The sequence below is a fragment of the Acomys minous genome (genome assembly GCF_964271855.1).
Source record: "Acomys minous genome assembly, chromosome: 6".
NCBI lineage: Eukaryota > Metazoa > Chordata > Mammalia > Rodentia > Muridae > Acomys > Acomys minous.
In genome coordinates this window covers 123403203-123415315 of record NC_140487.1, presented here as the reverse complement: position 1 = coordinate 123415315, position 12113 = coordinate 123403203, and the positions used below count along the sequence as shown (strand labels likewise).

Genomic DNA, 12113 nt, shown 5'->3' with positions numbered 1-12113 from the left:
CTTGGCGGCAGATGCCTGTAGCTTCCCCCAAATAAAATTTGAAGGTCGAATTTGGTATTTGCGGTTTAATGACCCGAACGTGGTCATGTTGACTGGGACTTGTGGCAACTGCATTTGAAGCGAGTTGAGAGGTGTGTCTTTATATTGTCTATAATCCCCGGGCTGGGGAGGGTGGTGCTGGAGGCTAGCAAGTTGAGGCCAGCCTGGGCTACATAGAGATACCTTGTCTCAAAAACAAAGAAACCGAAACCTGGAGGGAAGGAGAGACGGGGAGGGAAGGGGAAAGGAGGAAAGAAATTAGATTTGGGCTTAAGCCATGTCAGCATTCAACTGATGCAATCAGAGGAGCAAAGTATGGGTGGATGACTCAGGAAAGTCCAAACTGGAAAAACCAGCTTGGCCACACAGCAACTGGCCGGTCGGTGTTCAACACTGAACAGCTGCTGTGTAGGAGGTGGGGCCTGAGGCAGGAGCGCTTGATTTATGGTCTTTGCCAATATCCGTATTATAGATGTTCCCCTATTCAGCAATGTCAAGAGTATAAAAGGCAGCAAAAGAGTGATTCCATGATAAGAAACAGTTAAGTTTTGAGTGTGTATTTGACCTTTGTTCTTAACAGAACTCAGTTGGATATCATTTATGTAATTTCTCTTTACTAGTGGCAATGTTTAACAGCCAGGTGGGAAAATACCTGGAAATTTCACAATCGAACTTTGTAAACAGGTCCATTGGGGCTTGGAGTGCTCCACATAGCCTCCAGCTACCCTCCGAGACGCCAGTGAAAGGGCTCTTTGAACTTAGAGAAGAGCTTGCTCTGGACACTCTGGTGCCCAGATTGGCCTGGAGGAGACCAAATGCAGATCACGGTTGATTGACACCGGGTTGTGTTCTTTGCCTGCACTGGTAAGTTTGGCATCGGAGCCTCAGAACTAGAGGAGACGCTTGGCTGATAAGGACGATTTTGTAAGTGTTCTGTCATCTGGATCTGTTGTTTCCGTCCCAGCCCTTTTAAGGAGTCCAGATTTCCGGGCTGTGATCTGAGGAACCCCTCTTCTAGCCCCACCCCCAGAAGGCAGCTTTGCCAACGATATCTGAGTTAGGGAAGGGGACGGGGTGTAGGTAGTAGCCCCTGATCTTTTCTCTCAGCTCTTCCTCCACTCTGGGTCTTGTGGCCATACTGCCTGTAACGCTGTGGCCAGCCAGCACCAGCCCTGCCTCTGGATGCTGCTGGCCTGAGCAGGGACAGCTTTGGGTCGGCTGGCCGTGTCCCCCTTTCCCATGACAGTGACAGGAAGGTAGAGCTGGGCTCAGTCCCTGCTCACCACGGCTAGCCAAGTAGTCTTTCCCCTTCTGGAATGTTCGCAGGGCGTTTGTCTAATGGATGAGTCTCTCCCAGGATGACCTCTCTTAGCTGGGTTTGGAGAGCCAAGGGTGTTGAAATAAGATCCCTGCGTGTACACACACTCAAGTCCTAATTCTAGCGAGAGCCCGTTAGAGCAGTGCCTTGTTACCCAGAGGAGGCACGGCTGCCTTGCTGCTTGCTGACTCCACGGCCTTTTTATTTATTTCATTTGGGGTGCCCGCATGTCCATATGTGCACCATGTGCGTGCTTGGTGTAGGATCCCCGGGAACTGGAGTTGCAGATGGTTGTGAGCCACCACGAGGGTGCTGGGAATGGGTCCTCTGCAAGAGGAACAAGTGCTGTAGAGTGCTGAGCTGTCTCTCCAGCCTTCACCCTCTCTTCTTCTTCTTCTTCTTCTTCTTCTTCTTCTTCTTCTTCTTCTTCTTCTCCTCCTCCTCCTCCTCCTCCTCCTCCTCCTCCTCCTCCTCCTTCTCCTCCTCCTCCTCCTCCTCCTCCTCCTCCTCCTCCTTCTTCTTCTTCTGTTTGGTTTTTCCTGGCTTTCTCTATGTAGCCTTGCCTGTCTTGGACTCACTCTGTAGACCAGGATGGCCTTGAACTCACAGAGATCCATCTGCTTCCGCCTCCCTGAGTGCTGGGATTACAGGCATGTGCCACCACCACCACTGTCCACCCTTTCTCTCTTCTTTTTCATTGCTTGTCTTTCTTTTGACATGAGGTTGCTTTGTAGCCCCGGCTAACCCTGAGCTCACAATCCTCCTGACTCCCAAGGGCTTGAGATTGTAGGCTTGAGCTACCATATCCCATGAATAAATTTGTTTCATGAATAAAATTGTTATATATGAAACTGTATCCTCCACACTCCTTGTTGTTTGGGGTTTTAAGACAGGGTTTCTCTGTATATTCTTGGATGTCCTGGTCTCACCCTGGAGACCAGGATGTAGACTTTTCTCTATATTTCTTGGTCCTGTGAGCCCACTACAGTGGTCTGTGTTCCTCCTAGCACTTCCCTGCTTAGATGGATAGGTGGTGGTACCTCCTTGATATTAGGAAGGGCAGACCTCCCTTGAAAAGTATGGGACCAAGGACCAGTAAGATACCTGGATACACTTAGTTTATTACCCAGGCGAGGAAGCTGAGGACTTGGCAGATCCACTGCCTTGTTCAAGGTAGTGTGGTTGTTTAGGAGGAGGGCAAGAACATGGCTGGGAATGACATTTTCCAGCATCCATGTTGATGATGTCCCTGTCCTTTCTCTCCTCCAGCTTCTTAGACTATTCAGTAATGGTTTCCTGACCGATCTCTTAATTAGACAAAGAAAGCAAAGGAAAAGAAAATTCCCACGTGGGCATTCGGTTTCCTGCTTCTTGACCAATGTCACTGTGCACGCAGCTTTGGTAGCTTTATTCTGTAGCCCTCTCCTCTTGGTCAGCACAGGGCCCAGAGGGAGAGTGCACACGTAAAACCACTCAGACCGCAGCCTCTGCGGCAGCCGGTGAGGGATGGCACAGCTAGTGGGGAGGAGAGCCAGAGCTGGAACCCCAGGTTTCGCTGAGATGGCTTGTGAAGTTGGCAACAGGCTTTGTTCTCCAGGGCATTTGGCAGGGTTGCTCTGTACGCCAGAGGTGAGGGAAATGGCCCAGGGTCTCTCAGCGGCGCTATTGTGCCGCCCTAGGTCAGAGAATCACTCTATCTACCTACCTACCTACCAACCTACCTATCTTTCCTTTCTTTTCTTTTTTCTGAGAGAGTCTCAAACCACTTGTATGGCAGGCTGGCTTGACTTTCTGACACCCACCCCAGCCCACCTCCCGCCGCCCGACTTTCCTCCCAGATGCTGGCTTACAGGGGTACATCACCATACCTGGACTATTTAAGTAATCTAATTAGTTAGTTAATGTTTGTTCTGTATTCATTCCTTAAGTGTTTTATTAATTTTATTTGGTGCGTGTTACATGCATGCACGCCCATTCACTTGCCAAGGCCTGCATGTGGGGGTCAAAGGACAAATCCAGGAACTCAGTTTTCTCCTTCTACCGTGTCAGCTCCAGGAAGTGAACTTGAGTCACCATGCTTTGTGGTAGCAAGCGCCTTTACCCACTAAGCCATTTCATCCACCTGAGGGAGGGGGAGGGGAAGGGGGGGAAGGGGGAGGGGAAGGGGACCGAGGAGGAGTTAGTTGGTTATATTTTTCTTGTTTGCTTTTCAGTTTGGGAGACAGAGTCTTATTATGTAGCCAAGGCTGGCCTTGAACTTTCAGTCATCCCCCTGCCGTAGCCTTCTGACAGCTGGGGTGACAACCATGTGCTGTTGTACATGGTTGTGTTGATTTTTGATGTTGTTCGTTTGCTTGCTTGCTTTGGTTTGGGCCACATATGTCATCTCCGTTAGCCTTTGGCACCCTTCCCTCCCCAGCCCTTGTCTCACTCTCAGCTGAGCTCTTGAGCCTCTAGACTGCCCCCTAGGATCATAGGGGTGAAACCATGCCTGGCTTCAGCCATGCTTTACAGATGAAGAAGTCAGCGCCCAAACAGATTAAGTCATTTCCGAAGGTCCTGTAGCTAGATGGAGTGTTGAGCCCAGGGCTTGGGACCTGAAGTTACTGTGGTAAACTGGGCCTCGTGACTTGATGATTTATTCTTCCTTCTAGTCTCCTCAGCTGTATTATGAGAATCATGTCATAACCAGCGGGGGGTGAGAAGTACAGCTGCATCACCCAGTTCGTGCCGGCTACCACAGTCGACACGGGACTGATAAGGAGATGGCGAGCTAAGGCGTCTAAGGACCAGCTCAAGCAGGACTGTGCTGACTTTGTAATGGGAGCGGGAGGCCAGACGTGTGCGTTTAGTTTTTCCTTTTGTGCGCATGGGTGTTTAGCGAGCACCATGTGCATGCCTGGTGTCTGTGGAAGCCAGAAGAGGGTGTTGGATTCCCCCCTCTGCCCACCGCCCCCCCAGGACTGGAGTTACAGACACTTGTGAACTGCCATGTGGGTGCTGGGGATCGAACTCTGGGAGCACCGGTACTTTTAGCCACTGAGTCGTCTCTCCAGCCCCATGCACGCACGCTCTGATGCTGACGCCCTCTGTGCTCAGTGTTCTGGGGCCTAGCTACTCAAAGTGTGCTCCCTGGGCCCAGCCACAAGCTCCTTAAGGCCTCCCGCCTCATCTTCACCATCAGAACCTTCACTTTAAACAGCTCCACAGAAACCCAAACACACAGTACAGTTTGAGCTGCGCTGTTACGGTTAAAAAAAAAAAAAAAAAAAAAAAACCAAGACAGGGTCGTGATGAAAACAAGTAACACGTGTGCTTCCCGCGCTGATTTTGGAAAGAGCAGCTAGGTCTTTAGTAATCGTACTGTAAACACCTCTGCCGAAATGCCTAATCCTGCTTGCTTTAGGAGTTCTGGGAGCGCCAGAGACGGCTGGTACTTGGGAAGCAGGTCCAGAACACACATGCTTGTCAGAGGAAAACGGTAGAGGGCCAGAAGGCAGCATGGGCCAGGTGCCATCCATCCTCCCTTGTCCTCAGAGAGGCGGCCTCAGGCTCCCCCACCTGACAGGCCCTGTGAGGCTCCCCAGCTCCCCTCTGTACCAGCACATCTCGAGCCCTGGCTCCCAGGCCCGGATCAGGAGTTTGGAATGCCGCTTGCCAGCTGGCGCTACCTCCTTCTCCAGGCTGTTCTCTGGGCTTCTGGTTTCTCCTGCACTGACCTTGCAGCTTCTCCTCCTCCCCGCACCCCCCCCCCCCGGGGGCCGAGGCTGCTGCCAGCTGAGAAAGAAAGGCTCAGGTGCCAAGGACAGGGATTGGGAAGCAGAGGAAAATGGAATGCCCTGTAGTCAGTCTGTCTGTGCATTTGAGAATGAGTAGTGATACAGGCAGAGCAGGTGAGGAAGGCTGGGGGCCTCTTGGGTCCTTTGAAACGGACGGATGTGTGATGTGTCTTGTGGGTGCGGCACTACTGTTGGGCCTTTGTCTTATTCGGGTGTCACTAGAGTCATCTTTGGGGTGAGTCCCCAGAGCGAGGAGGAAGGAAGACTAGAAAAACAGGTGCATGGCTCCCACCAGCAATCCCAGCACTTCAGAGGCCGAGGCAGGAGGATTGCTATGAGTGTGAGGCCAGCCTGGGCTGCAGAGCAAGACCCAGTTTCATATAACAACAGCCAAACAGGTAAATTTAATCCCAACTGAATAGTGCTGGTAGGCTGGCCAACCCTGCAGCCCTTCTGTATGTTTGACGATCTCTCTGAGGCCCCGTTTTCCATGCGTATGGACATATTTTCCTGTTCGTGCTGTCTGGTTTATGAGGGGTGCTTATCCAGTCTCTGTAGTTGCCCCCTTCACCTTTCTACCTCTATCCTGCACCCCGTCTCCACCTTTCACTTCCCATAGCTATGGTTCCTCTCCTCTTCGCTCCCTTTTGCCCTTTCCCAAAGCCCAGCTTCTGTGGGGACCTGGAGGGCTGTGCTGATACAAACACAACTCTTGACCCCACAACTTAGGCCAGAACAGAAGCCCGACGCAGCAAACACTCAGGTGCTCTTGTGACTCTGTCCAGGCCTCTTGCCTCTCAGATATGCCAGCTGCCTCAAGTCAGGCAAAAAAAAAAACAAAACAAAAAACAAAAAAAAACCCAAGAAGACAAACAACAACAACAACAACAACAACAACAACAACAACAACCAGCTGGGAAGGCGTGTTTGCTGAGGGAAGGCCAGGAAGGCATTTGCAAGGACCCAGCTTGTCACTCTGTCACTATGGAAGCTTCCTTCCACAGCACCTCAGCCTGTGCACAGGGGGTTGTGGCTAAACTGTCCTGTGTGGTCTTTAGGGCTCTGGTCTGGAGCCAGTGAGGTCAGACCGTGAGTGTTTGGGTTTGTGACTGGCACATGGGAATATCATCTCCACTCCATACCATCAGCCATTGTGTAGACGGCGGCTAGAGGGCAGCAGGTACTGCCCTGCGCATGGTATAAAACGAAGTCATTTTATTTTGTGCCTAGCCTGGGCTCGAGGCATCACTATAGCACCCACTTTAGAGGAAACTGGGGCTCTCGCTCTCTCTCTCTCTCTCTGTGTTTTCCTCGCACACACATATATACATGGAGGGGGTCAGAGGACAATTTGCAGGAGTTGATTCTCTTCTTATACCGTGTGGGTCCCAGGGATCATACACAGAACACTGGTTGGGGGGCAGGTGTGTTTTCACACTGAGCCATCCCGCCTGCCCCCACAGTCCTTGTGATCTGTGGCACTATGCTGGAGCCACTGTGTGTGTTGGGATTTTTTGCGTGAAGCCCAGCAGACGTGGGGAGAAGCTGAGTGATGGGTGAGGGAAGGCGGCCATGTCCTCTCACTCTGCAGCCGCTGCTTGGAAGGGTACCTGCCGTCTCTTGCCGTCCGTCCAGCTAGCCTGTGCCTGTGCCTGTGCCTGCGGCTGGCTGCGGCTGTGAACTGGACCACTCTGTTCTCGGCATCGTGGAGCTCCCTGGTGACTCGTGCCATTCTCTGACGCTCCCAGTGGCAGAACGCTCTGGTTTCACCAAGTGGCTGAGGATTTTCCCAGGCACAATCCCTGCTCGCAGAGCAAGCTCCCTACACACCAGCTTCTGCCCCAGAAGCCAGATTGCTCAGGAGGGAGGGGAATGCTGCGGGACTGTAACATCTCCCGAGAACCGCGTGGCCTTTTCTTGCCAGGCAGGAAATAAACGTTCGGTGCCCTAGCTATGTTCCTTCCACACCATAGCCATGTCTGATCTTTCCTTGTTCCTTGTCTGTTCTTCCCAGGCACACAGGCGTCTGGAAGATGCTCGTAGCAACAGTGTGCTTGGCCCTTCTGGGCTGCCTGCAGGCTCAGGAATTCAAGGGGCATGTTTCCATAGTCCTGCTGGGAGCAACCGGGGACCTAGCTAAGAAGTACCTGTGGCAGGGGCTATTTCAGCTGTACCTGGATGAGGCTGGGAAGGGCCACAGTTTCAGCTTCCATGGCGCTGCCCTGACATCCCCCCAGCAAGGCCAGAAGCTCATGGACAAGGCCTTGGAATCCCTCTCCTGCCCCAAGGACTTGGTACCCAGCCGATGTGCTGAACTGAAGGGCCAGTTTCTAGAGCTGAGCCAGTACCGCCAACTGAAGACAGCCGAGGACTATCAGACTCTGGACAAGGACATCGAGGCCCAGGTCCTGCAGGATGGGCTCTGGGAGGCTGGCAGGATCTTCTACTTCTCGGTGCCACCCTTTGCCTATGCAGACATCGCCCGCAACATCAACAGCAGCTGCCGGCCACACCCAGGCGCCTGGCTGCGGGTTGTTCTTGAAAAGCCCTTTGGCCATGACCACCTCTCAGCCCAGCAGCTGGCTTCAGAACTTGGAAGCTTTTTCCAGGAAGAGGAGATGTACCGGGTCGACCATTACCTGGGCAAGCAGGTGAGCTGCAGCTCGGAGCGTGGCGTGGCATGGCTGTGCTGTGTGGGGTGCCATGGTTCTGTCACCGGGAATTTACCGCCAAATTGAGCTAGAAAATGTTAGAAGCCCTCAGCCCTCGTGGCCTTCCTGAAGGAAGACAGGCGAGGTGGAAGCAGGGGAAAACAGTGAATAGCACACAAGACCAGTTTCTATTTTCCTTGTCCCGGCTTCCCAGAGAGGGTATGTATTCCGAGTGCCCCGTGTTGACCTGGCTTCTCCACAGAAGTGCGCCGGGGCACTCTGATGTCTGGATCTGGCTTTCATCTGGGAACGCTGTGGGAACTAGAATTGGCTTTTTAAAACCCCTCCCCCACCTGCCTTTCTAGAATAAAAATCCTTTTCATCTTGAATTCTGTCTTGAGGCAGAAAGCTGATAACAACTTAGCACTGAATAAGGGAAGTGGGACCCCAAGTCCGAGTGTTTCAGTGAAGCCCAAGAAACGAGAGCTCGGGGTGATCTCCTGGAAGACACAGGTCAATGGCCAGTTCGCTCGGCACAGGCCTCAGAACCCTGGGCTCCTCAAGCCCTCGCTGTGCGAGTACCTGTCTTCTCTGGTACTCAGACTGCTGAGCTGGGCCTCATACTGGGTAGGCAGTTGACCACCTGGGCAGGTGTGCCACTTTGCATCCAGCCCTATGCATTTGCCATGGTTGTAGTCTCTAACTGTCCTTCCCCCACCCAGACCAGGGCCAGTCTTGCTGAGGGTTTGTTGGCCTAGAAGTGAAAAGGAATAATATTCAATGTATACAGCTTGAAGGTTTTCATGTTACAATTTCATCACTAAATTATCTTATTAAAAGTTGATAGTCTTGGGGCTAGAGAGGTGGTTCACAGGTTAAGAGCACTGCCTGCTCTTCAAAGGTCCTGAGTTCAATTCCCAGCAGCCACCGTGGCTCACAAAGGTCTATAATGCGATCTGGTGCCCTCTTCTGGCATGCAAGCACAATGGCAGGCAGAATACTGTATAATAAATCTTTTTTTAAAATAAAAGTTGATAGTCCCAAAAAGATAGGGTTCACTTTTTTTTCTTTCCTTTTTTTTTTTTCTCTTTTGTACTGCAGATTGAACCTAGGGTCTCAGGCATGTGGGGCAAACACTCTACACTGAGCTACAGCCACGGGAAGATAGTTTAGAACACGGTCTTTCTTGGCTGGAAGCTGTAGGCCTTGAGTCTCTCCGCTGAGCTGTGAGGCCTGAGGTCTAGGAGCTGTTTGTCCACAGAGCATTTCCCCTTTAAGTGGAGAGCTCTGGAGCTCGAGAGCCAGGGCTCTTCCCTGACCCCAGGAGAACCCGAGATGACCAGTGTTCCTCCGTGACAGGCCGTGGCTCACATCCTGCCGTTCCGAGATCAGAACCGCAAGGCCTTGGGTGGCCTCTGGGACAGGCACCACGTGGAGCGGGTAGAGATCATCCTGAAGGAGACGGTGGGTGCAGAAGGTGCGTGAGGCCTTTGGCACCCCACCCCCACGGGTCCTGCTATTTGGTGGCACTCCAGGCTCTGCAGTCTGGAGGATCAGCCAGGCTTTTGTACCATGGCCAGCTCATCTTGGAGGGAGGAACTCTGTTGGTACGTGGCCTCCTGCTGTGTGCTGCAGTCTATCCTGAGCCAAACTGCAGGGTGTCCGGTGGCAAAGCCCATGTTGTCATTGATGCCATAGGGGGTATGTGGTCCAGTGACGTGCACCTGGTGCAGACACAGACAAGTAGTACTGGAGGTTATCCCAGACTCTGTGTGTGTGTGTGTGTGTGTGTGTGTGTGTGTGTGTGTGTGTGTGTGTGTTTCAGACAGGATCTCATATAGCCCAGGCTGGCCTCAAAATCACTACATAGCCGGGGATGGCTTTGAACTTCTGACCCTCCTGCTTCTATCTCCCTAGGACTAGGGCTTAGGTATGTGCTGCCACACCCAGCTAATGTGGATTTAATGCCAGTGTTATAGGGATCATTGCAGCTGTGAGGCCTTATGCTTGCATGGGTGATGTCACTACCAGGAGGTGGCAACTCTCCAGCACCCTTGCTCTTTCTCCTGGAGGCCTTTGCTGGCCACTCCCTCCTGAAGCTCCAGATTTCCGTTGCTCTCTGTGGGGCTGCTCCTGGCCTGCTCTGGCCTCGATGTCTCTCTCATGTGATCACAGGTGCCAGGAGTACGACCATCTTACAAAGTACTGCAGGAATGACCCTGTCAGCCCAGGGCCTGGAGACTGAGTAATTAAGCTCGTCCCTGCCTCTAGCTGCATCTTCAGTGTGTCACCTTCGCGTCTCTGGCAAGAGTAGGGCTTGCGGATGTTGATAGATAAGGTTGCTTCAAGCTCTCGCTTTCTGCAATGTCGGTACAAAATTTTTAGAAGTGTGCGTGCACATGTGTGTCAACGTGATCTGTGAAGGTTAGAGGACAGCCTTTGGAGTCAAGTCTTGCCTACCATGTGGCTCCTGGCCTCAGGTCATCACACCTGGGGACAACACATTTCTCACTAGGACACCTTTCCGGTCCTATTATTATAATTACAACTAATTTTTAGACTGATTTCAGTGTTTTGTGTGTACTAAGTCCCCTGGGACTAGAGTTAAAGGCAGTTGTGAGTCTCCGTGTGGGTGCTGGGAATCGGATGCAGGTCCTCTGCAAGAGCGATAAGTGCTTTTGAGTGCTGAGCCATCTCTCCAGCCCCATTATTACAATTTTTCATCACTATGTTTACAACATTGGTTCCTCCTCCTCCTCTTCTTCTTCTTGCTCCTCCTCCTTCTATCTTCTCCTCCTCCTCATCATAATCATCATATAATAATAACTTAAAAAGCTAATTATTACCATGTCCCCAGTAGCTATATGAGGTGGGGACAATTACTGGCCTTCTCTAAAAGAAACAGTATGGTACTGTGTCCAAGGTCCTCGGCTACTGTGAAGGAGACCACTCCTAGGCCACCCCAGCTCTCACGCTTGGCACCACTGCACAGAGCTACCATCTCACACAGCTGTCTGCTTACCTTGGCATATGTAATTGGTGCTGGAAGCTCGGGGTGGTAGAGTCTCAGAGAGGTATGAGACCCAGGCCAGGATGGGGTGAGAAACTCCAGTATGGAGGCCACGAGCAGATGAGGGAGGCAGGTGGAGAGTGAGGGTCTGGAGGCTAGGCAGGGCTTCCCAGCCAGGCCTTGTCAGGCATCTGTCCATCAGGAGGTGCCGGGTGTCTGTCCTCCCAAGAGCCACAGCAGAGAACAGGTGCAGCCCCTTACCGTGACTTTTAAGCAAAAAGACCAAGGTCCACAAGCCGTTCCCTGTGCACTGCCCCCCACGCCCCACCACTCTGCCCCCACCCCCACTCCACCCACTTCCACTCATGCTGGGGGAGTCTAAACTGTACCCTGCATTCTGGGAGGGGAGGGGCTGCAATCCAGGTCTGCAACCCAGGTCTATCATTTCCTACCCCTGCACCCCCTGTTCCCACCCACCCCCACCCCCACCCACCCTGCTTTGTGGCAGCCATGAGAAAGGGACTTTCGAACTGCAAGGTCATTTGGCTCTTTCTCTCCCACCCCCATCCACCTGGGTGGCAGCAGTTTCCCGGGCTCCCTCCCCTCCACAGCTTCTGCCGCAGCCTTTGGCTCAGTGGAGTTTGCTGCAGAGGCTGCTGCAGAGACTGGGGGGCACACGGGGAGAGGAAGGAAGAAGCCATCCTTCAGGCCAGCAGCTACTCTGCAGTGTCTGACCTGGGTTCTCCCCACAGGAGGCCCTGGGTCCCTCAGTGGGGTCTCTTGACACAACAGCATGGGCTGTGGAAGTGACCTTGACCAGGTCGCCTGCTGCAATGGAGCAGTGATTCCAAATGGCTGTGCAGACAGAGGACTCAGGTCTTTGGTGACAGAGGTTCAGTAGCCGTATGTTCTGGGATTTGAATCCAGCCTCTAGGTCATCAGAACCCAAACTTTTAACCATTGTATCACCTATCCTCTGAGGCCCTCAGGAGGCACTCTCTAGACCAGCCCAGTTTGTTTAGGAGGTGGGGAGGGGTGAAGGGTAGGGACGCCACTCCCCAAGGCTGTCCCTGCTGGGGAGAGAAGTGTGATGCTTGTTCTCCCCTAAGAGTTAGAGTAGCTGCCCAGTGCCTCTCACCAAGGGACCCAAACACTCCCAGGTAGCACCAGCTGTCCTGCCTTCCGTCTGCCCATGTGACATAAGGTGCTGGGCACTTGCTCAGCAGAGCAGTGTCCCTTCCAGACCATCTGCTGTGCTGTCCTCAGTTTGAGCTGGGGTGGCTGCAGCCTCGCGTCCAGAGCAAGAAGGAGAGGCC

General features: G+C 52.7%; 1 protein-coding gene across 5 annotated transcripts in view; it reads left to right on the top strand.

The window, feature by feature from the left end:
• H6PD (hexose-6-phosphate dehydrogenase/glucose 1-dehydrogenase) overlaps nt 1-12113 on the top strand; it is a 28332-nt gene that overhangs the window by 5584 nt on the left and 10635 nt on the right. For 2 of the 5 annotated variants that reach the window (XM_084786718.1, XM_084786722.1), the window contains exons 2-3: nt 7151-7787; nt 9147-9264. In XM_084786718.1, the coding sequence (XP_084642844.1) occupies nt 7151-7787; nt 9147-9264 (755 nt within the window). Of the gene's footprint in view, nt 1-703; nt 964-5331; nt 5535-7150; nt 7788-9146; nt 9265-12113 lie in introns of those variants that run through there. The other 3 variants (XM_084786719.1, XM_084786720.1, XM_084786721.1) reach the window with 3 other exon arrangements.